At 38.7% G+C, this 23,993-nt stretch overlaps 1 protein-coding gene across 1 annotated transcript in view; it reads left to right on the top strand.

Annotated features, from left to right (window-relative positions):
* prkcaa (protein kinase C, alpha, a) overlaps positions 1–23,993 on the top strand; it is a 130,319-nt gene that overhangs the window by 27,103 nt on the left and 79,223 nt on the right. Inside the window, exon 4 of the mRNA XM_027282846.1 lies at positions 19,896–19,978. Coding sequence (XP_027138647.1) covers positions 19,896–19,978 — 83 coding nt within the window. The remainder of the gene's footprint in view (positions 1–19,895; positions 19,979–23,993) is intronic.

The raw sequence follows: 23,993 nt of genomic DNA on the forward strand, positions 1-23,993 counted from the left end.
AGCGTTTGCATTTCCTGACTTGTAATCAGTCACAGTTTCCTTTGCGCCAATTTTCGCCTTCCTGCTTTCCTATTATTGGTTGTTATTTTCTGTGACAGGAAGTCAGAGTCGATATGGATGGCCACAACTGTGTATTTGATCAGCTAACATCTAAACGAGCTGACACAGCGGGAAGACGCTCATGCAAACACCCAGTCACACACACAGGGCTCAAATTGCCCAGTTCCAATCAATCATCTGCTCTGAAGTGACATGTCTCGAATATGCCCATGTTGGCAGACCTTAATGCAATCTGTTGGGTACTAAGAGTTTCTAAGTCAACAGTTTTTTTTTGCAACCCATCTGCATCGTCTGCTGTCTGTCAGATCTAATGATCTACAGAGAAATGGAATCAAATTCCAGTCAGCTAGACGTATTTCTATATGCAAAGTGGTTAGCAATGTGTCTGGTACTTACACTTTTCAGTTTGGTCCTATAAACTACATTTTATAGTATTGTGTTTAGGTGTGAAATTCAATACTTTGCACATGCAATCCAAGGACAAGCTCAGCATAAACAGCAAACATTAGCCCAGATGTGTTTGCATTCAAGGCACCGCAGTCACATGAGCTTGTTATTTGCATCGGTAGACCTGCTTTCCTTATTCCACATTTTGTTTGCAACTTCAACAAAGGATGTGGTTGATTTCAGCAGTGTGCTGTAAGGCATCCTCATCATAGCTGCACTCCCTTTGCCTCTGTGGGCTAATGCAATTTCTCAAAACCACAAAGTAACTGTCAAAGCTCTTGCTGCCTTGACATTTGTTGCATGCTTGTGTGACTGTGTAGTATGAAGCCTTCGCAATAGTTGTCGTTCAGCACTGGTGTTCACAAGTTGTGCAAGATGCTGGAGATAAACCTGCTGTCAGAGTGAGAGGAGAGAGGTGGAGACTGGGAGAAAACTAGACAGAGAAAGAAAGAGAACCAGGTCCTGTAAGAAAAACTCCGTTATGTAAGTGGAAATAATGCTGTTGTGATATCTTGGAGCATTTCCAGCTCCATGGCACACATTCCTCACACATTCACACACACCCACCCACACAAACCCACTCAGTGGAAGGCTGTGGAGAGTAATGTCCTGTCTGGCTGCAAGCTGTAAGAACCACAATAAGCAGTTTCTCTGGCCAGCTGACCACAGCTGAGGGAGCTGAAGGAACAGAGGAAATACAGTCTGAATTAGCAGACCATAAGCTGTAACAGACCACTGTAATTAAGCTGCGATGGCATGTTTTAAATTTCTCTTCACAATCTCTTCACCTCCTCTTTTCCGGGCTCTGTCATTTCATTACCCGATTTAACCAGAGGGGACATTAAAGTTTTATCTTTTTTCTCATTATTCACGTCTGGCTATTATTTTCTCGTATTCTTCACAGTTTTTCTTGTTTTCACGGTAATGTTCTACTTTATGTGCTGTCTCTTCTTTTTACCTCGTCTCTCTCTCCTCCCATACACCCCACAATTTTCTCTGCTCATCCCAGCCCGTCTTTTCTTCTAGAGTTCAAGGAGTTGTGCTCACACTTTCAGTTATTCTTACTTATGCTGTCTCACCTTGTCTATTCCAGGTCAGGGGTCTGTCTCTCTGCTCTTTAAATCCTTCAATCCATTTCATAATCTAATTTTTATGCTTGTTCTGTTCAAAGTGGCTCATAATGAACAGGCAGGAACGTTCTTGTATGAAACTTTGTCAGTCTGGCAGAGCAACACAACCTGTTTGGTGTGTTTTATCTACTCATTGCAAACATAGACGACTCTGTTGACTTACAGTTCAGAAAGCTTGTTTGGTGTCACCTCCTGTTGACATTTCTCTTCCTCCCATGATTTCCAGGCTTGAAAATGAGAATGCACATTTTATGATCACATCCCATTACTGATATTTACACTGTTGATGACTGTGAAACTGTTGCTAATTATGTATTCATACAGAGAGCTTATGTTTTACTAAATAGATACAATAAAAAGATGCAGCATGCTACCTGCTGTAATAAAGAACAAAACTGCTGTGGTATCAATATATGTGATTGTCCCCCTTTTCCACATGTCAACACTGACACTGAACCTTAAGTTGCTCTCAGTGGACAGGCCAACTCCTCACATAGCAGCTCTGTCGCCATCGTGGCGTCATGATTGAACCTGGACTGGTGTGTGTGGAATGGGTGAATGAGAGGCCACTTATAAATCTCTTATGCTATGGTAGAAAAGACCTATATAAGTGCATTTATCTAACAGTTACTACGCATAATTTTGACAAAAGATATACCTTAAGAATACATACGAGGATCCAGAATCCAGGAAGTTACTGTGCATCATAAAACTGCCTACAACGTGGAAATGTGACGTTTTCAAATTAGTTTTTTGCACAGATTAAACAGGCAATATACGTGGTAGTTATTTAATATATGTAGGTGCTGGTAGGTATATTCTTTTGGTTACCTTTGAGTAAAGCCAGGTAAGCTTGCTATGCTAAGATAAGTTAACTGGCTGATGGCTGTAGTTTCATATTTACCATACAGTTACAAGGGTGGTGACCTAAGGCTTAAAAAGGTACAAAGTAAAAACAAAGCAGGGATTTATGAATCTGACTAAAGAACTTTGTTTAAAAAAAAATGTGCTTAGCTTTTAAGTCTACATGCAAGTATGTGTTTTTTAAGGTGGGGCTTTTTTAGGAATCCTTGCTTCGGGTCTGTTACATTGACTTAATTTAACAGCACATCAATACAACAGAGTGTGATTGTTAATCACAAGGTAACACGTACAAAAAAATGTTATACTGTAATTGTAATGTAGTGTTTTTTTTTTCTTTCTTCAATTTAGAGCAAGTTGTCACAGAAAGTGTTAACTTTTGGTGCCTTCAGGGCACACTCACACACAGTGTGGAGAGAAAAACATGCAGACACACAGTCTATCACTCTGTGTATGTGTTGTGCTGCCTGAATGTGGTTTTAAGTGATACCTGACTGCTGTATCCTGTTATTTGAGTTTAACGGTAGACAATGGGAGACCTTTTCTCCCCAAATTCTCCCCATATTTTCCACATGATAATTAAATGTCTCTGCTGTATTATATTTTGTACCGTCATTTCTTTGTGTGGCTCATATCAGTTGTGGAGCGCACTATGATCTGTAGTTGACATGAGGCGAATATAAAATACAGGGTTTCTGTTGCAGAGAAGAAGCAGATAAGTGTCTTTCCAACAAATGCAGTTCTTATTTCCTTCTTTTGGTTTTTACTTATGGCACTATACACTGTCTCTGTCAATCGTTCATACCTGTAACACATGCAGTGCATCAGTAAGTTCAATGTGCATAAGTGAACGGGATACACTTAAGATTTTCTCTCATTCACAGGATTTTGTTGAATAATCATGAGGAGATATTATTGGTAAGAACGAAGCCTATGATTAGAAACATCATGATTTAATTCCCTGTATCTGGGATAATATATTGTACATTCATTTTTAATAAAATGAACCCGCTCCTCTTCTTATGAGGGGTCACATGGACCTGAACCACGAACCTGGACTGTGCTGTTATTTAATGCACATCTACTGCAGTGTTTAGGCACTGTTTGACAAAGGTTGTGACATGAATCAGGCTGTCTGCCACCACACCCAGTAATCTCCTAAGATTATTTATAGCCTCTGCCATGCTAGACCCCTGGGAGGATGGAGAGGTTTATACCATTTAAACCATTGTGTAATGGTGTGTTAAGTGTGTGCACAAATCTGCATCTCCGTATGTCTTTCTATCTGCACATGTAAATCTGCTTTTATTCTGGGCTGATTTCAAGCTTAAAACTACTGACCACTAAGAAAAGTTCACAGAAATCTAAAAGTGTAAAATCTCATGACCCACACTAATCTTTGTGTAGTTCATTGGTCCAGACAGCTGTGAAGAGCAGTTAAATGTTAGTCCGTGCTGTTGTCTGGCTCACTATTCTCTTGGGTGGGAATGCATTGTCTCTCAGGTTAGTGGGGGGTTACACACAAGTGTGCAAACTCCAAGTGTGTGCATACAGGCAGAAACAAAGAGACACACCCTTCTACACTCCTGAGGAATCCTCATACATAGTGCACTCTGGAGAAAGAGAGAGTGTTATATGTGCTGAGAAAAGCACCGTTTCAGTAGGATCAATAGAGCGTGTCAAGCGGATGAAGAGAGGAGAAATCTGGCTGTAGTATTACAGATTCACGTGTTGAATTTTCCCCAAAGCTCCTTTTCTATCTATTCCTATTTTAAACAATGGTACTGTTAAAGTTGCCATGATTAAGTCCAAACCCATAGGCTGTTCTTTCACGCCTTTTGAGTTATTCTGCGCCCTGGCCTCAGCTGACGGAAATAAAATGTTTGCAGGCATTCTGGGGGCGTTTGAAGTAATGATATCTCAAAATACTGCCAATAAAAAACTATTTTTCTCTACAATGGTGTCACAGTGTTTTCTATTTATTAGTCTGCTCTGTCGTCGAGTATAATTTATATCCCAGAGCAATACCAGGAACTGCCGGGACATTATCAGAGATCGATGTATTTGGCTCCATCTGGAGCTATAACTCAGCTGGAAAAGATCTACTGTGAGTGGAACACCGGCAGTGCTGCTCATGAAGAGAGAAGATGCAAGCTGCAGGCACCTCAGTGCTTGTTCCCAACTCTACATGTCAGGGTTCCCCTCGTATTACTCAAATTTGTACCATTAAATCAATAGCGGGGCATTAGGATGCAGCCTCAGGCAATGAGTGATGTTTTTTTCGAGGCACATCGTCCATCATTCAGGTACATTAAATTCAAGAGTTGCAGCGGTTTATTTCACGCATGCTGTTTGGAGGCCCTGCCACAGTGCTTTATTTCGTAATGCAGTTGATTGTCTTGCTGAGCTCTGTTCATTATGGTAATTCTTTTTGCGCTGTAGTTGTGCCAGCTTAATGTGAAAAACACTGGGTTTTTTTGTAATTTTATTTTCTGCCAATTATTCTCTTCACACTTAAAAAAATTCCTTCTCTTTTCTGACACATGAGCATATATTGTATTTATGAATAGTTTTGTAGACACATACTCACATCCCTATACATCTTTGTGTTATATTCCTGTCCTCTGACGTCATGTGTGCTGTTCCATTGTTATTTTTGGGGCAGAGAAAGACTGTAGCTCTGACACAACTATTGCATTTTCTTTGGTGAATCCAGTAGATTTTGCTCTTCTGCACCATAATCAATTAGCACATCCAGCCTTTCTTGTGTAAAAGAGCAGTCCCCCTAATTTGAACCTCTTCCTGTCAAATGTAATTAGGGAGCTGTGAGAGTTGATAAGGTGCATTTAGACTGTCTGCCCCTGAGTTCTTATTGTCTGACCTCACAATTGCAGGTTGTGAGTCCAATTTCAGCCTGAAGACACTGTCTAGAGGTCCAGAGGATGACGCGTTTTGTGTTTCTTAAGATCAGCCTTTTGTTTTATTTTGTAGATGCACAAAACTGCACAGTGTCGAATTAATTTCTCTTTCTGTCTTTCTGTCTACACCCACATCATCGCACCCTTATTTCCCTTTGTTTCTTTGTCCTCCTCGTGTAAACCTTGTCCAAAAGTAGGTTGGCACTTGTCTATTCTTACAGCACCAGAACCTTCGAGTCCCTGATTAACTTGGTGATACTTGAAAAAGCTGTAACTGCAAAAAAAGACACAAGATGAATAATTATATGGGCAGATAAATGAGAATACCCTAGCTGGCATCCTGCTGCTTATATCTCCTACAGTATCTCAGCGACAAAACAGGGGAGTGATCTTAAATTAAAACAGACTGCTAACTTAGTGTCCTCAATTAAATAAAGGTAATACACACACAACACAGTCAAAATAAAATCACTGTCAATATGCCCTGAAAATGACCCAGTTCAAAATCGAACACCATTAAAAATTATCTCCTTGCCCTCTGTTCAGCAGTTAAAATGTTAGCTGTTGGGTGCTTTCTCACTAGTCAATGTGATATTGATGTCTCAGTTTTGGCCTTTATGGTAAAATCCTTGGATGGTTTAGAAAACTAACTTTTAGTCCAACCTTTAGCGCAACCTTAACACCGTTGACATATAGACATGTCCTCTCCATACAGCGATGTCCCTTTGTGTCACTGTGTTGAGGAGTCACCCATTATGGAAGGCTTTAAATGTCAGTGCGCAGCAGGATAAAAATTGATCCCTTTATCATCAACACAAGGGAAATATTCACATTTGTCAATGGATGGCTAAAATAAAAATACAGTGACACGCTGTCTTCTTTTATATGTTTTATGCTGCAGGGAGGGCTGTTTGTGTTCCTAGAAAATGTCAGGTTCTCCTGAGGATTTGACAAAGTGTCTTCCAGGACCTGTTTGAGAGGTCTTTAAATGCCAGTCAGCTGTGAGTGTCCAAAGCAAATGGTTCTATAAATCTCTCACTAACTTAAGTACTTAAGTACAGAAATTAATTTCCCACAAATCTTTCTCAAAGTAAATTGGTTGAAAATCTATTTTTGACTAAGATTTATGTTTGAAATGTGCAATCCGTAGTCAAAGATTCATATCTATTACTCTCAGCTCACATAAGCCTTTTTGACCTTGTAGAGAACGTCCTTCCAAATATTCACTGCAACCAAAATTCTGAAGAGCATAAGCACATGGAAACATCTTCACAAATAGAAAAAATCTGATATTATGCATGCTAAATCATAAAACCATTTCGACATGTACATATTCCCCACATACACTTTGAATTCCTGTATGTAGAAGATGGTGAGCCCAAATTATATGCTGCTAGTTAACTATTCGTCCTTTCAAAGTTATATTTTCCTCCAAAACTACATGTAGAAATGGTTTCTGCTTGACACCTTGTTTCACTGCAAATATAGATGTCAGTTATTGCCTCCCTGGGGTTTGTGTTCCTTGCCCTGCAGACAGTTAACTGGCTGTGCTGCAGATTATCCCTCTTTTCGAAAATCCCATTAAGACTCTACCCTATCACTTACTACAGATCTCAGCCAGGGTAAGCTTGCTTGCAAGTTTGCTGATTACAGTATGCACCTCATAGTATTCTGTCAGCTAGTTTTGTTTTGATTGAGTTATTTAGGACCAACAACCTATTAACTTTCAATTATGCCAAACACTATACATTAATCAGCATATGTTTTTTGCAGTTTTAATTGGCTGCAAAGGCTTGTTTGTTGAATCCTCAGTGCAGAGTTTGTACAGACTTGCTAGTTCATACCTTAAAATAATTCCTCAAGAGAACCAGACCTCTATGGCAAAACATGCAAGAATTAAATCATACCTTCAAGTTGCCGTGCTCTGCAAAAAGTGAACAACATATTTTAAAAGTGTGACGTGTTCTGTCTCCTAAAGAGGGATGCCAGTAGTAAAAGAGTGGTGCAGTAGACTCAACTCTGTGCATCTACTTTCAGAGATCAGTAGTGCCATTTTATTCTAAATTTTTGCTGATATTCTCAGGCTATCCAAATATTAAATTATCAATACCTTTGAACAAAACAGAAAGAACTGTGTGCTTGGCAAATGTAAAACATACTCTGCATGCTCTGTGGAAAAGCTGTCTAAATAAAAGCCAGATGTATTGCTCCCCTTGTGCTAGCCTGGAGCTTGAAACAGGAAGCTGGGCCCAGCCCTACACCCAGCCTGTTGGGAGGAAGGGTATAAGGTTGATATGAGATCCTCCTCTAGAGAAACGCCACAGCTGCAAAAGACATTCTTTCATCTTTCCCAGGCCTTTAGTCAGGTGAAGAAATGTGAGTCATATGAACTTAAACACAGTGAAATGTATGAATGTTTTGTATGATTCTCACATTGATGAAAATACGTTTAAAAGTAAAAGCTTCGCTTTACCAAGCTTGCACTGAGCTGGCCTTGTTGCATAAACAGTAATAAAAAAAATGAGTGTGTGATGTCATTACTAAGAGGCCCATATCATCATGGATTATGTATAGTGCAGTATAGTGCTCAGGATCAAGGTGAAGTCATCCTCTTTATAGCGTTGACTGTTTCCTTGACATGCAGTGAGTTATCTTATCCTGAATAAATTAATGAATGAAAAAGGGTTTGAGTTATTATCTGGATCCATTAGGGACTTCATTAATAAAGATTAAATTAAAACAATGAAAAGATAATGTTGTGTTGCTATGATTATTTTTTTGGCCGAAAAGGACACAAGGGTAAAATAGATGTACTACTTTTACCTGACACATTAATTTGCGGTGGGTTTTTAAGTGACCGATTACAGCACTTACAGTGGTTATTTGTGTGGTGAAATATTTCAGATGCCTTACAGTATATCATAAGATGCAATATTCATTTGCTACAGCCCCACTAGTGATGCATTGTGACATCAGCGCTTCCCATACGGGCCATTTGAGTGTATTGCACCAGTTTATCAGATTGTCTCCTGGATTCATGTCCTTACATAATTTCATATAGACTGGAGAAATGGCTCCCATATGGCAAGATAGGGTTAGCATGTTAGCACTTTGAAAGTCTTCCTTTGAGACCAGGAAGCTCAATGCAACCCTGACAGGTAGTGTTAAAGACCTCATGTTGTTCTTCACCTAACTATATTCAGGATCCAAATGCAGCCTTCCAGGTACTATTTAGCAGTTCAATATAAAGGATACAAACGGGAAAACAAACAAACTGATTGACTGATGAGCAAATAAACAGTAACAGTAGCAAATGAAAAAACAACAATTTTACAGCCTCATTCCTTCATTGCATACCTCTGCCTGCAAAGCGACTATGCCTTATTGTCTCTCTGTGTCAAAGCCCAGTGGTCCCATCTCCCTCTAACCTGACATAGTGATGACAGTTCAGCTGTCATGAAATGTTGAATATGCTGGAGCTTCTCGCCAGCACAACCCTTCTTCCCAACACCCCAATCTCAACTTGCAAACTCTGGCGACATTTCCAAACTTTGAATGTTGCATGTAGCATCCAGGAAGTGTCTAAATGAAAAATACAATGTTTTTAGTGTAAATTCAGAATGTAAGTCTTTTGTTTGAATTGACGGATGTTGTTTTCATGTTGCACACCCCATAGATCATTATCAGATATAACCAAATATACCAACAAACTAATCTCTAATACAATATAATGTTATGTTAGTCTCAGTGAATTACTAGTTAAAATAATTGCCGTTCCAGCCAACATTTCCATCTTTTTTAAAGCCTCTTTACAATCTTTTCTATTTTTGCTCTGCATGGCTGAGTTGTGGCATTACACAGTGTCTACAGGGAGGTTCTTTGTACACCATGTCCATAGCCAACCATAGCCACAGAAGCTGAAGTTGTTGTTGAGGAGAGGCAGTGTGAGAGCTGGCACAAAGCCAGGTGAGGTTAATTCTCTGATGTGCTTGACTGGAACCATTGAGGCGTTAAAGAAGAGAACGGCCTCTTCTATCCACAATCTTTCACACTGGCTAACTAGAAATGTGTTTCTGTCGTCATGGGAGAACAAACTAGTTGCCTTGTGTCGTTTAAGTGTTGCCTTGAACCTGTTCACACCACAGAACAGATATGTGTTGACTGCTAAGCAGGAGTTTGCCACCAGTCCTTCTGGTTGGGATGTTTAGAATCTGCTTTAAAGAGGGACTTCTGTCTGCTAGATGGATGGAAATGTATGCATTGTCTTCTTTTAAATGTCATGACTATGACATTTATTGACTGCTAAGACCTAAGACCTTATTAGGGAAAGAATCAATTTGTCTATTCTTGTATTGATTATACAAGAATGTGAGGTTGTGCACCTGGACTGGGCTGCAACCCCCAGACATTGATGTTATTTCCTCAGTAAGATGTCCTTGTGGGTGTTCAGTTTCATTCTAGTCTAGTGTGGTATGCCACAGTTTTAGTCCTCCAGCTCCTTTTTTTTTCACTTTTTGTGCATCCCAAACTTTTGCCATAGTTTACTTTGACATTTTAGACTTTTACTACCACTACACACCAGTTGTGTATTGTACAGTTGGTGTTCAAGCACATTATCTGTTGATTTCTTCTTGGAGAAGCCATTAGTGATATTTAGGGATGTATTTTAAATCCCTCTGGCTCTTCAAAACAAATCAGCCATGTGTGAACTATGTTTCTTAACCTCAAAGGAGTCAGTCAGGCATGATTAAGCCCAGTAAGCAGAGATCAGCAGCATCTCGACGTGAATCCTAAGCATGTTTTTCACTTGGAATACCAAACACGCACGCACACACACACACACACACACACACTGGACTAGTCACAAGAATGCAAAACCTGTTTCATTTGATGAATGAACATCCCACTGCATCCAAACCCATCTGTTACCCAGCTCGCTATGGGTCCTTTAGTTCAATTAACAGGATGGATAATGAATACAAGACCTGCCCAGTAATTAGTGACCACAATTGGATTCCTTCTATCCTAATATGCAGTAATTTCCTAAATGATCATCGACCACATTAATGGTCAATAATCATTATTGATTGTCATTATTCAAATTTTTAAAAATACCACCTGCAGGTTTTCCCAAATGAAAACTGTTTAAACTATTGACATGGACTATTTCTGCATCATCATCACATTTAGTATAATAGTTCTGCCACCGAGCTACCTAGAGGCTATATTGGACGACATGTAAGGCACTTAGACTGATTTCTAACACATTCTTATAACCACAAAAAGGACCGCCATCTACAAATCCTGATTAGCAAATAGAAAAAATAGAGTGAGCTGCTCTGATCTCCCGCCAACAGACTAAATCTTATTGCACACTGCATCCAGATTACTTTTTCAAAGGGTAATATTTCACGACTTGGCACAGTTATTACAACTGTATTAGAGAATTGCAGAAATGTAAATTTTTTGACACTGAAAACATGCTTACAGAAAGAAACACAGTCACAAGAACAAATAGTGTTGCACTGGCTTTGGGCATGGTTAGTTAATAAATTGTATATTGTTAAAATATTAAGAGATTAATCACCTCTAGAGTTATTGTTCCTATTTGTTCTTGGTTGTATGTAATTGTAAAGCCCTATGTAACCACCATTCTGAATTTTTTTTTTCATTGATTTCTTTATTCAGTACCATCAAAAATGATGAATAACATGCTCACAAATGCTAGCTGTTACCTTTTCTAGAATGTTATCTTCCCATCATTATTTTCATAGCCTTTGCCATTTTAGGCCACCATTTGAATGAAGAATACAGTGATTAATGAGCGCAGATCCTCAGCTTCGTACAACTGCTGTACCTCTAACTCTCTGCTATACTGTTTCTGTCCGACCTGTTATGCTGAAGTCTGCCATAATGGCTAATTGTTATACCTACAAGGGCCCCTTGAGTGCCCATTGTCTAATTTGTGCAGTAGCAATCCACATCCTCCTATTACATGCCATGCCTCTTGACCACTCTCCCCCACAAGTGGCCATTATGTGTGCAGGATGCGCAAGACTCCTTCTCCGTATCCACCAATTACCAAGAAACAAAAATGTCTATGCTTTTTCTTTATAGACATCGCTTATACAATCAAAATCCATATTTCTTCAATTGAGCATTGATTAAGCCATTTAAATCCTCGTAGTCTCCCCTATACTCAAGATCTTTTGATAACAGATGAAACTTAATTGCCACTTTGAAGAACCTGAGTGGCATAATCGCTCTCTAACAGTGGTGGGATTGGATCAGGGTCCAAAGTCTTATCTCGCAAAAGGTCAATGTCCAGTGGAGACATTTATTTGGGATCTCAAGAGCTTTGTGTGAGAATTTAAATATTATGAGATTGTGAGAGTCATATAAACTACCATTACTAGTTAGACATCAGTTTTTATGGCAACTTAAATGCAGCGATGTATGCAGACAAAACAACTTTGCACACAGCCTTAAGCTCAATCTGTTCAAGGTTTAAGCCTACAAGGTATTTAATGATACTTTAATGATACACATACAGTGTTTATACAGATAGATTTGAAAGGAGCTGGAGTTGCTTTTGCGTCTGTAGTGAACTTTTTCCTCTTAGACTTGGTTACATAAATGTCTGTCTGGAAATTGCGTAGTGCAGTTATTGGAAAGGAAATCAGCCTTAGCCCCTCATAACAGAGGCATTCAACTGAGTGCCATAATTCACATATAACTATTTGATGGTACTATTAAATATTAATATTTAATATGTGCTCATGGAGAAAAAAAATTATCTGTAATGGTTTCCAAAGACCAAGCCAAACCTTAATGACTCTGAGTTGGGGTGTTTGAAGCTCACATGTAACTCAGTTTCATTGTACAGCATATGCTGAACAATGCATATTGGGTCCGAATTCACTGAATGGTTGATATGATTTTGAATATCATTGGACTAGAGATTCTTCCAGGGCATTGCCAATGATGCTCATAAGATTGAATAACTACAGATGGATTGTTTGAATAATATTTCTGCCAAATATGGTGAATATTTTAGTAAATTTACTGTTTTGCCTGTGCATTTTCAGTATCAACTGTTTGTACTTATGCAGATTAAGAAAGATAACACTATTAGTGTGCAGATAACACTAATTGTAAACCATCTGACTTATGTTAATAAAGACCAAATCATTCCTTGAATAAATGGACTGACTGTGTATATTTTCTTGTGCATCTGCAAAGTTGGCCTTATTGTCAGTGTCAGTGTGGCGCCTTTCTGTTTATTTTCTCTGTCTTTGCTGTCTTTGGAAGGGAGAAGTTCATGTTCAACATCAATGTTCAACATCTGGCACTGGTAGAGATGTTTGTTCAGTTACTATCACTTGAGAAACAGTAGTTCATCTTTTTGTTGATATTTTCAGTCATGTATGAAAATAATACTTATCATTGATACAGTCTTTAAATACTCGTTGGAATGCAGCTTTTCTATCTCTACATGCTTAGTGAGAATACTTACTGTTTCTTTCTCAAACCAATGAGAGTGGCTCCATTCAATTATGTGCCCAAGGTTTCAATTCTTGCTATGTGATAAGTTCCTTAATTTCTTCTTCTAACCTCATTATGGCTTGTTTCCCTAGAAAGTACCCTTGCTTCGTCCCAGTGTTCCCATGTGTCTTAACATTTAGTACTTCACAGTGGGAGCCTAAAGTGACACAACTGTTATACTTGTTTCTACTTGTGTTTGCTTCAATAGTAGCAAACAGTCTTCACTTTCTTCTCTATCTTTATGTAGTATGTGCATGTGTGTGCCTGTATACATGTACTGTACATGTGCCTGTACAGTGTACTCTATATGAGTGATATAGAGGACATGCATGAGTGTTGGTCCTTCAGAAGCCTCAAAGGCCAGGCTAGTTCGACAGAAAACAGAACTAATGGTGCAATATGGCGGGTCCTGTCAACTTTCACAGTTTATGAGTTAAGTGTAAATATTACTGTGAAACAGGAGCAGGATCTGTGATACTCTAGTTTACAGTACAAGTTACAGTGTTTAACTTCAGCACATAATTTATGACTGGCAAACAGTGTTAAAAGGCAAAATTGTTTACATAACTTACATTTACAATATCTTTTGCTTGCTACCAAGTAGACTTTATGACTGATATTGATTATTTATATCATATAATAAACACTTAAATGCAAATACTTGATAAATATGACATGGTAATGCTAATGTGTCTTCCTATAAGTTTGTGGAAAGCCACATTAGGCGATTGACCAGTGCACAACAGATTGAGGTAAACTAAGGAAAGGATTTGTAGTTTAACAGCTGTCTAAAAACTTGGATTTTAGAGCATCCAGCCAGAAATATACTGAAAATATACTACTGTCAGTTGCATCCCATAATATTATTTTCTTTTGATTGAAAACCTGTTTTATCTTCTGGCTTTTAATGTACTCTCATGAATGCCTATTAGGCAGTGACTGATGAACATATACAGTACATTGTGTTTTTCAGTTACCTTCTAATATTCTGTATTACTCCTTACTTGACTCTTTTCTGTTGGGTTAGTGTTAAATAACAGGGTTTCTTGTATCCTTTAGCTGCTCTGTGCTACAGTTTATTTCCCTACAGTAGTTTTAAATCCTGCTTGTGCCAGTGTTGACATATTTGCAGTAATGTAGGATTGTGAACTGAGAAAAGGGAAAGAACCTGTTGTGTATGGTTTGCAATTGAGCTGCACAACTTTAAGTTTAAGATGCTACTCTTGAATGAGTCAACAAATCATGTTGAGGAGCCGACAGATAATGGCTCTGCTTTACTTCACTGATGGCTGCAGTGTTTTAAATTCCAGAGTATTCAAGATAAGAGAGGGTCACAAATTCACATTACATGCCCTATATTGTAATTTATTATCACAACCAACATTTTGTCAAACAAACTGGCTGTATCAGTCGTAATTATGAGAAAGACACGGAAGTTTATGACAGCTGCAGTGTATGATTGAGAACAGTGCAGATGGCTGTAAATGTGCTGCATAAAAAGTGTTTCCCATAAAAAAATGTATTTATTTTTGTGATCTTCACATGGCTTTACTTTCTTGTGATCCTTTACATTTTCTTTCTTTTTTAACTATCCACGATCACAGGACAAAATGTATAACAACAGCAAACATAAACAAGACATGAATATTGTTGCACTCTTGGCCTGCTCTGCCTTCTGTAATCTTGAATCTGAATAACATTATAATGCAATTATTGAGGAGAAAACTGCTGCCAAGAAGCTTAAAGTAATTTTAGTCATCACAGAGTTTTAAAGAAAGCCAAGTTGCTCTACTTAATGTACCTATTTGCATGACAATGAAAAGTTAATGCAGACTCTTACTAGTACAAGCTTTATTGATTTATACAGTGATCACTGTTATTTAGTATTAAATGGATGTCAGGGAAACTTGGAGGGGGAGTTTAATCAATGTCTACAATAGCTGCCACACAGTAGCCTTCTTTTTACATAAAAGCCAGGGATGTTTGAGCCAGGTCTAAGCAGGAATAAATCAAAAAGCATATAATGTCTCCATTAATTTTTAATTTTCTGCCAGGGTGTTATTTCCGATGATGCATGATGACCCTGTGAGAGTGATGCACAATGTTCGGCCTTAATATCCAGACCTTTAAATTATGTTGATAGTGAATACAGTCATCGTGTAAAAAAACTGTATGGATGGTGTTGATAGGGACGCATTGAGGTTGCTGCCTCAGTGTTGCTGACCTTGACTTTATCATCATTATCACTTCAAATGTTGCTGTAACCATCCACCGTTGTAAGCGATGCTTCAGCTGCACTGTAAAAATAATTCTGTATTTTTAGACAGTAATATAAGCTGAGAGTTTCCCCTGTCACACTTGTCATGCGTGATGATGGCATGATTTATGCTGACAGAATTAAAAATGTTTATAGAAACATAGAAACGTTGGCATATTTTTGTGATAAAAAGATACAAGTTGCAGCCAGTTTGAAAGAAGCCTTGTATAAACCTGTGCTCAATAGTAATTTGCTTAATATTCTAATGCATTACCTTGAAAAACCAGTGGCCCTGTTGTGTGTCTACTTTGCTCTCTTGTTACACCCATTGTGCCCATGCAAACACCTTCCTGGGAGAGTCACACACCTACTGACAGTTTTTTTTTTGGCATATTTTAGCATGTGTAAGTGTTTCAACCAGTGAATAAAACCCTTTATGTCCTGGTCAGATCTAAATCGTTCCGGTTTTATGATGAAATCTCATTCTCCTTTTTACAGCAATGGAGTTATTGTTACAGTGGTGAAAACTGCCTAGGCATTCAAGTGGAGAAAAGAGCCACAGGAAATAATGAAAGCCTTTTGTCAATGGCACCAGTGGGCTGCAGGGCCTTGATAGTTTGATCCACAATTCTGCCTTTGTTTTAGTGTTGTACCCTGGAGATAAATCCCATCTATGTGTCTAAGAACTAGGGGATTATTTCCCTCTATCCCATTCCCTGCCTGTATTCAAGAAAAGAAAAATCAGGAAATTGCTTCAGCGAACTTCTGACCTGGAAAAAATCTGGAAGAAATTGACTTGTCAGTGTGGGAGTAGGAGTGAGTCTGAGTTATGTTATCTTTTGGGAAGAAAAGTGATTTCACTGTGTGTTGTGCTGGAAGGCAATAAGTATTGATCTGAAAACCCTCATTACACTCCCACCTGCTGTATAATTAATCCTGTCTAGAGAGGAAGGAAATTATTAGGTCAGAAGCAGACAGATATCTCCAGTTAGCCTAACAACCAATCGGAAGCACCACAACTTAGCTGCTTTCCCTTTTCAAAGCTGACTAAGCTGTTGACACACCTCACATCTCCAAAACTAATTTCTTATAGGAGAAATAAGAGCCTTAATTGCTTTATATTAAATTGTCAGTCCCCAAATCCCCGTTTTAATCTGATAGTCTTTAATAGCTACATACTTTACAAGCATTCAGTAGTTACCTTATTATTTGCTAAGGCAAATATTATTGATTAACAAACTAACTGAGTGGTGTACATTATTCCATGACAGGAATGAAGTTACTTTGAAACTAGCTTGTTACCTTTGCCTCTAATGGAGACCGTCACATAGGTTTATATATATGTTGAACCTTAGTGTTGCCCCAGAATTAGACCACAGGGACAACCGATCACAGGCAGCTGACCTCTAATGAGAACTGCAGAAGACGATGAATTACGACCTCCTTCATCGTTAGCCTCTACCAACCTCCTCATTTATCTCACTCCACCTCTGTAGCTCACATTTATACCTTCTTTCTTTGTCTCTTATATGCTCTTAATAAGCAAGGCTAAATCTGTGGAGAAAAATGTTTTCTGTTGCGTCTCTGTTACAGAAAATAGTTCAGCGTTTTAGGTCTCACATTGACCCATTTAACTTTCATCCTTTGTGTTAACTGTGTTAACTTTAGTTGCCTTGTCTCCTGTATTCTCTACTCTACTTTACTCTATTGATATAACATAGCTGTTCCCTCAGAAGATGCATGAAAGGGTAGCTGGGGTTGACTTGTGTGGTTTGATATATCTGTGTGTGGCGTTTGTATTGACTTGCCATCATTACATGTGAATACCAACATGTTGGTAACCCTAACTCTTTCTTTATTGTTTAGTACTGTGTATGTATAGATTAGAACTGATTGTATTGTCAGGGTCCTTGCCTGAAATACAGATCTAGCCAAAACTATGGCATATATTATATATACTGATTGTAGCATCATTACTGATTGTAGCATCATGGGTTGGGAAGCTGGTGTGCAGATCTCATTCTTGTGAAATCTTGGCTGGGAAATTGGATTATTTCAACAACAGTGACTACTGCTATGATGTATTTCACTCCACGTGGAGCTTCTGTGTGAATATATATACAACTGTAGCAAAGTGTTTGGAGATAAAGGGGATCCATGCTGCAGAGAAAAACTGAATTGTAGATAACTGGCATGGGCCTGGGTGGTCCTGCCAAGATCTTAAAAAGTATCAAATGTTTAGCTACATCTCTTGCAAACGATATTAATAAAATATTCACAATGTAATTGGCTATGATACTGTTGAGGTTCTAACAACTGTTGTGCAAAAGGAAAAATGTCACCAAGGCAATTTGTAATCCAAACTGTACTGTTGGTATTGGCACAAGCACTGTCTGTGACACTGTTTAACCCAGGTGTCTTCCACCCACACAACAAACAACCTTCTGCTGAATACATACTGTATGCTGGGGCATACTATATGACTACATGTTATGAGGTATCTAATCACTAAGTTCATTTATGGTACTTTACATAAATACTCTCTAATGAGAGTTTTTTTTTTTTTTTTTTTTTTTATGTTTCATCATATTGTTTCTAGCATGGCTTGACAACACCAATTCCCAGCTGAACACTGATGTTTCTTACAGTTGTGGCCCAGTAAATATTGATTTCTTTATGGCCTGCTTCATAACTAACTCATATGACAGAGCAAGTGCACAGAATGTTAACACACTACTTTTCATGTAGCAATGCAGCTGCAAACAAACTAACAGGGCTACACTTTGTCCACACATCATGTGTGTAAGCAAGAACATAAATTGTATATGACCTACGTCAACAAAAGCTGCTGCTGGTCAGGTGCTGAAGGCACATGTAGATAAGGAGATGGAAGGAAGAAGGCACAGACAATGTTTCAGGATTATTTGCCAATGATCTTTGCATAGTTTGAACCAGATAACCAGTGGCTCAATATGCAATATAATATACAGTGTAAAATATGCATAAACCTTCATGCATATGCAGATATGTAAGTAGGATGTAATATGTGTGGCCAAGGCTCTACTGTGGTCATAATGTACATTTTGACAGAAATGATTCCCTTTGTGACTTATGACTCATGCACAATAATGTACGTATGATAAATGTAAAATCTGTGTCTATGTGAATAAGACATAATGGATGCATAATTAATAATAAAGATATGTTCAAAAGAATCTGGAGTCTGTTGTATTGTTATCATTAATTCAGACAGAGAATGTCGTATAAACCTGATTTATTAAAAACATTTCAGTATCTAATAAAGTTATAAATGTAAAATATGCTAATACATATCACACTTATATTCTATGCAAATGGAGTGTTAGATTAATTATTATCTGTCTCTATTCATGATTATAGACGAGACAGCTCTGTGACAGGGCAGATGGATAGAGTTTTGACTCAAAATGAGTCAAAAATAATAACTGTACTCACATTAACAGCAGCATTGTCATTACAAATAATAACTGTACTCACATTAACAGCAGCATTGTCATTACTTAGTTTGTGTTTGAAGACTCATAAACAGGTATTTGTGGTAGTAGCCGTAGCGGTGAGTGGTCTAGATGATGATGATGATGATGATGATGATGATGATGATGATGATGATAATTAATTTGGCGAGTCAATTTTTTTAGGGAGATTTTCTGTTGATGGAGTCTATATTTTTCTGACAAGCTTGTCCACTGTGACTATTACAGTTCGTCTAGCTGCTTGAGACAGATGCATCAAAAATAAGAGAGGTGATCTGTAGGTGGATGCATGTAAAAGACTGAGACACACACTTCACATTACTTAGTTCCACTGTTGAAACGGTATAGGGAAAAAGTGAAACTGAAAATCAAGCAAAGGGTCTTTGAAAATGCATCACATCACTGATGCATTTTGAACCACTAATGGAGTCTACTCAGGGTTACTCATTGCTAAGTGAAGACTATTGAAAACCGCCATTTCAGATGCTTTCTTCTCATGCCGCACGTGTCGTCTTGAAAACATTAAGTCTTGGGAAGAAGGGGAGGAGCGCTTCTGTCTATCAAGAGGAGCAGGGAATAACACTTATGAACACATTTATTTTGTTATTTATACCATCTAGCTCACACAATTAGTCCTGGTGTCAGACAGTATTTGAGAGCCAGTTAACAGGCACCTTCCTCCACTTTGACTACAGACTACAGTGGTGCACTCAGACCATGAGAGTGTAGGCCTGGATGTGTTCGAATGTGCATACATGTTTAGTTATTGTGTCTGTTTGCAGCTGTGTTTGTCCGCATTTGTGCTCCAAATGCATGCAGAAGCGTGAGTGCGTGTGTGTCTGTGTGCGTGTCTGCTTTAGCTCCTGTCATGTCAGTGAGGAGGTGGCACTGTACTGTGCAATAAGAGCAGTCAGCCTGCAGGCAGGACTGGCCATCTGGACATGGTAAGGAGCCTTGACGGAGCCAGACATTGATTTTTCAGTCCCTCTCAGTGTTATCAGATATCGGGCTCTTTCTGCTGTCTTTTAACAATGATACACTGTATTTTACCCATCTCATTCTTTCTCTCCGTTTAGTCTTCTCCATCTGTCTTTGTATTTTTTTCTCTCGTTATCTCTCTCTCTTTTTTTTTAACAATCTCCTTGTCTCTTTTCTTCGCCTGCAGTTTGCTGTTTTGTGGTCCACAAGAGGTGCCATGAACTTGTCACGTTCTCCTGCCCAGGGGCAGATAAGGGCCCGGACACAGACGTAAGTAACCAAAGCCCAGCTGTTGCCTCTCACATGTTTGTTGGTGAGGAGTTGCCTTTCCTGTCATACTGCTGAAGACATGCAGTGTCACCAATTTTCTTATCACACGTTTTCTCTGTGACAGCTGCTATGAGCTGCCATGTAACTTCGTTGGATTATGAACAATATAGCATCAATTTCCAAGCACCCAAAGCGGCAAATTGCATTTTAAACGCCATTTAAACAGTGTATAGATAAAAATGATAAGATCAGCCCTCTTTATTGCATTGAATTTGATGACAAGCTAAGTATTAATCACAGCAACCACCTACATAAAAACAGATTATATATTGTTTACATTGGTAATGCTTAGCATCTTTGTTTCAATAGATATATCTAATATCTATTCAAAGACGTGCTTTGAAATGTTAAAAACAAACTCATAATTGAATTACAACAGCAGCTTTTGCTAATTCAATTCATTCACTGCTAATGTTTTAGTCAGGTCACTGGGTGCCACCTTTAAGGGAAATTATTTCAGTATTCCACTTGAGTGAGTCACTGTTTCCAACTCCTTAAGAAGAACTAAACTTTAGATTATTCTGTCCTTGTAATAACATATTCAAAGTTTTTTTCCTCCAAACTATCTAAAACAGGTTGTGACCTCATAATGAAATGACAGTGACCCTCATCCTCAGACGATTTATGGAGTTCATTCCATTTTATGTTCATAGTACTCTAAATAACTCTAATTCATCCAGGAAGACTCAGTTCACACAAAAGCTGATTGGGAGATTACTGTGCCATTAGCAATGACCTGCTCTGCCCTAGAGACAGATGGGAAGTGTCTGAAGTGGTGGCAAAAACCAATACACCTGCATCCATTTTGATCTGACCAAGAGATGCACACTATAATAGTACACATGTACCAGTAGCTGGTTGCTTCGAACTGTCTGAATTAATGATAACAATACACCAGACTCCAGATTCCTTTGAACATATCTTTATTATTAATTATGCATCCATTATGTCTTCTTAACATATACACAGATTTTACATTTATCATTTATTTTTAGCTGTTCTCATCTGTAATTCCTCTGGATTTGTAGGTGGCATTCCTAACAGACAGTATACTGAATCCAAGTCTAATATAATTTTGAACCCACTTTCACCCAAAAACGTACACCAGTGCAAATATAAATTTTACCAGTAGTCTGGGTTTTCCAGCACACTGTAAAAAAATGCTCATTTTGAATTATTTAAGATTCTTGATCTTATTTCATGAATTGACTTCTGTTAGTATTAGCAGTTAATATATTTTATACATTAGTTTGTACATTATTTAATCAGCACATTGGACTAAAAATGGGGGGGCTGTTACAAACATAAAATGCATTTTTAAAGGATTTCTTTCATTGGGAAAACACATTTGAAATGCTTGGTAAATATCAACTCTCTGTATGACACGTTGAATGAGATCTCTCCTTCGCCTCTTCATCGGCTGCTTGTACCAGCCATGTGCCATCAGCCACTGCTTACCTGCTTGCTAAGTGTGAAAGTCCATTTACATGCCTGCCTGTCGGGCGTGTGTAGTCTCTTGGCGTTGCACCAGCGCAGCTCAGCCTCTGTAACTGGAGATATGTCAGTGTACCATTCAAGATCATCAACCCAGACTCTTTAAATAGAGCACGCCGTGGATGACACGGAAGCCGTAACAGCAGAAAATAGTCTGAGCTCGGGGATTCTTGTTCTGAGCAGCCACCAAGGTTCAAAGCAGTGAAGGGACATTGGGTTTACCATCAGCAGGACAGTTGACTTTTAATGACCAATGACATCTGCGTGCTGTAGTAGTTTTTCTATAACACAGAACACATAACAGAACATGTAGTTATCTAATTTATTCCTATTTGATGCATTAAAAATGTACTTTATTTTAAAAATGCAAAGTTATACTCCCCCCTCAATTGTGGTTGTGCTTTGTCAAAGCCAAATATTAGTTTCCTGCAGAAACTTGTAACTCACAGGTGATGTACGTATGCTGTGGTGTACTAATACACTTACAGTACCCCACAGACAAGGGCCAATCTGACTAAGGCAGACTTCACTTAGAGCAACAGAGAGTTAAAACATTCCCATTCAGTCGTTCATGTAGAGACATATAGTGTTTTTATGACCGTATAACTACAATTGTTGTCACCACATGGCAAGCACAAACCAAATCTCTGTCTTTTGTCTCGTGCCATCTTAAAATATTTGATGCTTCCTTTTAATATACATTTCTGTGCACTTAGCAGTACTGTTGCCAGGGGCAACCACACATATTACATGGCTTGCTGCCTCCTGGGCATCCAGAAAGGCAATAACTCCCATGGCCAACAAATATCCTGAAGCTCTGCAGTATCTAGGCTACCTGCATTTTATGACTCATGTGTGTGTTTTATAACTCCCCTACTGGATGAAACATGGTACGCACAAAGATGCCAACAAGAGCCATCAATTCTTTTCAGTAGCCATGAGCAGCTAGCCTTGCTGCTGATAGGACAAGATTACCACCGTTGAATAGATTCTTCCTCACAGCAACATCCCCTGGGTGTTGTTTCAAGGGTAGATAAATGTAGATTTACGCATATTCTTATGTGAAGACCACTCTAGTGATTGTGCCACAGAGGATATTCAGTAGTGCAGTCTGAGATTCAGTTTGAGAGTGCTATCTTTGAGGAGAGAACTAACACTTGATTTGTCTCCCAGTTTCACAGGGATTGGAACGGATGTCTGTCTAGTCACAGGCGTGCTGCTCAAAAACTACTAGATTACAGCTTCTTATTAGAAATGTTACATTATTGTTGGAATTGTAATGCAAACTGGTAAATAACTGGTACAAATGAAATTACAGGTAAAATGTTGTTTAACCATGTAGCCACTGTAATCAACATTTTCTAGTAATGAGCCCATTCCCCACTTGTACCAGTGAGTCTGATTAACGCATTTAGTTTGACAAAATGTTTTTGTCCGGCTGTAACGTTACCGGCAGGCCGAGTAAGTCCAGTGCTTTACAGGACAAGACCATCAATAATTCAAGAGCTTCCCGTTTCACTACAGGGGCTCAGCAGATGAAACTGAGAGGTTTGATGTGGGTGTGTGGCTACTGCATCATTGATGTCCACTTAACCAGTGCAGCACATATGACCCGGGGCAATCTACAAGTCCTTTTGCACTGATTTCCCCTCTGCAGACACACACACACACATATTCAGACAATCACCCAGAGACCCTTGGGGCTGTTCAGGGCACAGATAGCTGTGGCAGGGTAAACTGAGTTAAGCAGTAGCACAGTGTCCTTTCTGTATCCTTTGCTTAGAAACAGACAGAACTGACCGCAGGGTGACATGGCAGCCTGGCAGAGCTCAAACACCCAGAAAATACCCCAGTGTCATTTTGAATGGTGATATGCTTTCTGTTCTTCACTATATACACCAGTAAAATAATGTCAAATAGCTAGAACCTAAAGGTATACAGTCATAAGGTGTAAACAGTTAACCTGAGAGAATTCTCATTTGTAATATTAACGAGAAATGCCGTAGGCAGGGCTGATCTAATATTCAAAAGGACAAATCACACAGGAGAAGATGGTTTTGAAAAATAGGTGTTCTGGTGACGAGGCTTGGGACACACGCCGTCTCATTACAAGGGCTCTGCTTGGGAATTGAAAACAAGATTAAACTGGAGTGGAGCTAAATTACATCATCAGTGTGACAGACATCTTGGGTTGTCACAGGCAATGGATCCTTTCATCTGTATTTTTAGTCCATTTCCTTCTAGCAAGGGTGTTGGCTATCCCTTTAAGGCAGGCCTGTTCTGGCCCAAAAGGTGTCTATAAACACCTTTTCATGGTGTTCACATTTTCATTATTCAGCCAGCCAGTGGTGCAAATAAATGCATTTAAGGTGAATTCACTTAAAGACCTTTCCTTAGTTCCTCAGGAAAATATTCCACGCAGTTGTTTAACTATACAGCAGTATTTTCCAAACATCCGAGC

This window comes from Larimichthys crocea, chromosome X (assembly GCF_000972845.2).
Source record: "Larimichthys crocea isolate SSNF chromosome X, L_crocea_2.0, whole genome shotgun sequence".
Classification (NCBI taxonomy): domain Eukaryota; kingdom Metazoa; phylum Chordata; class Actinopteri; family Sciaenidae; genus Larimichthys; species Larimichthys crocea.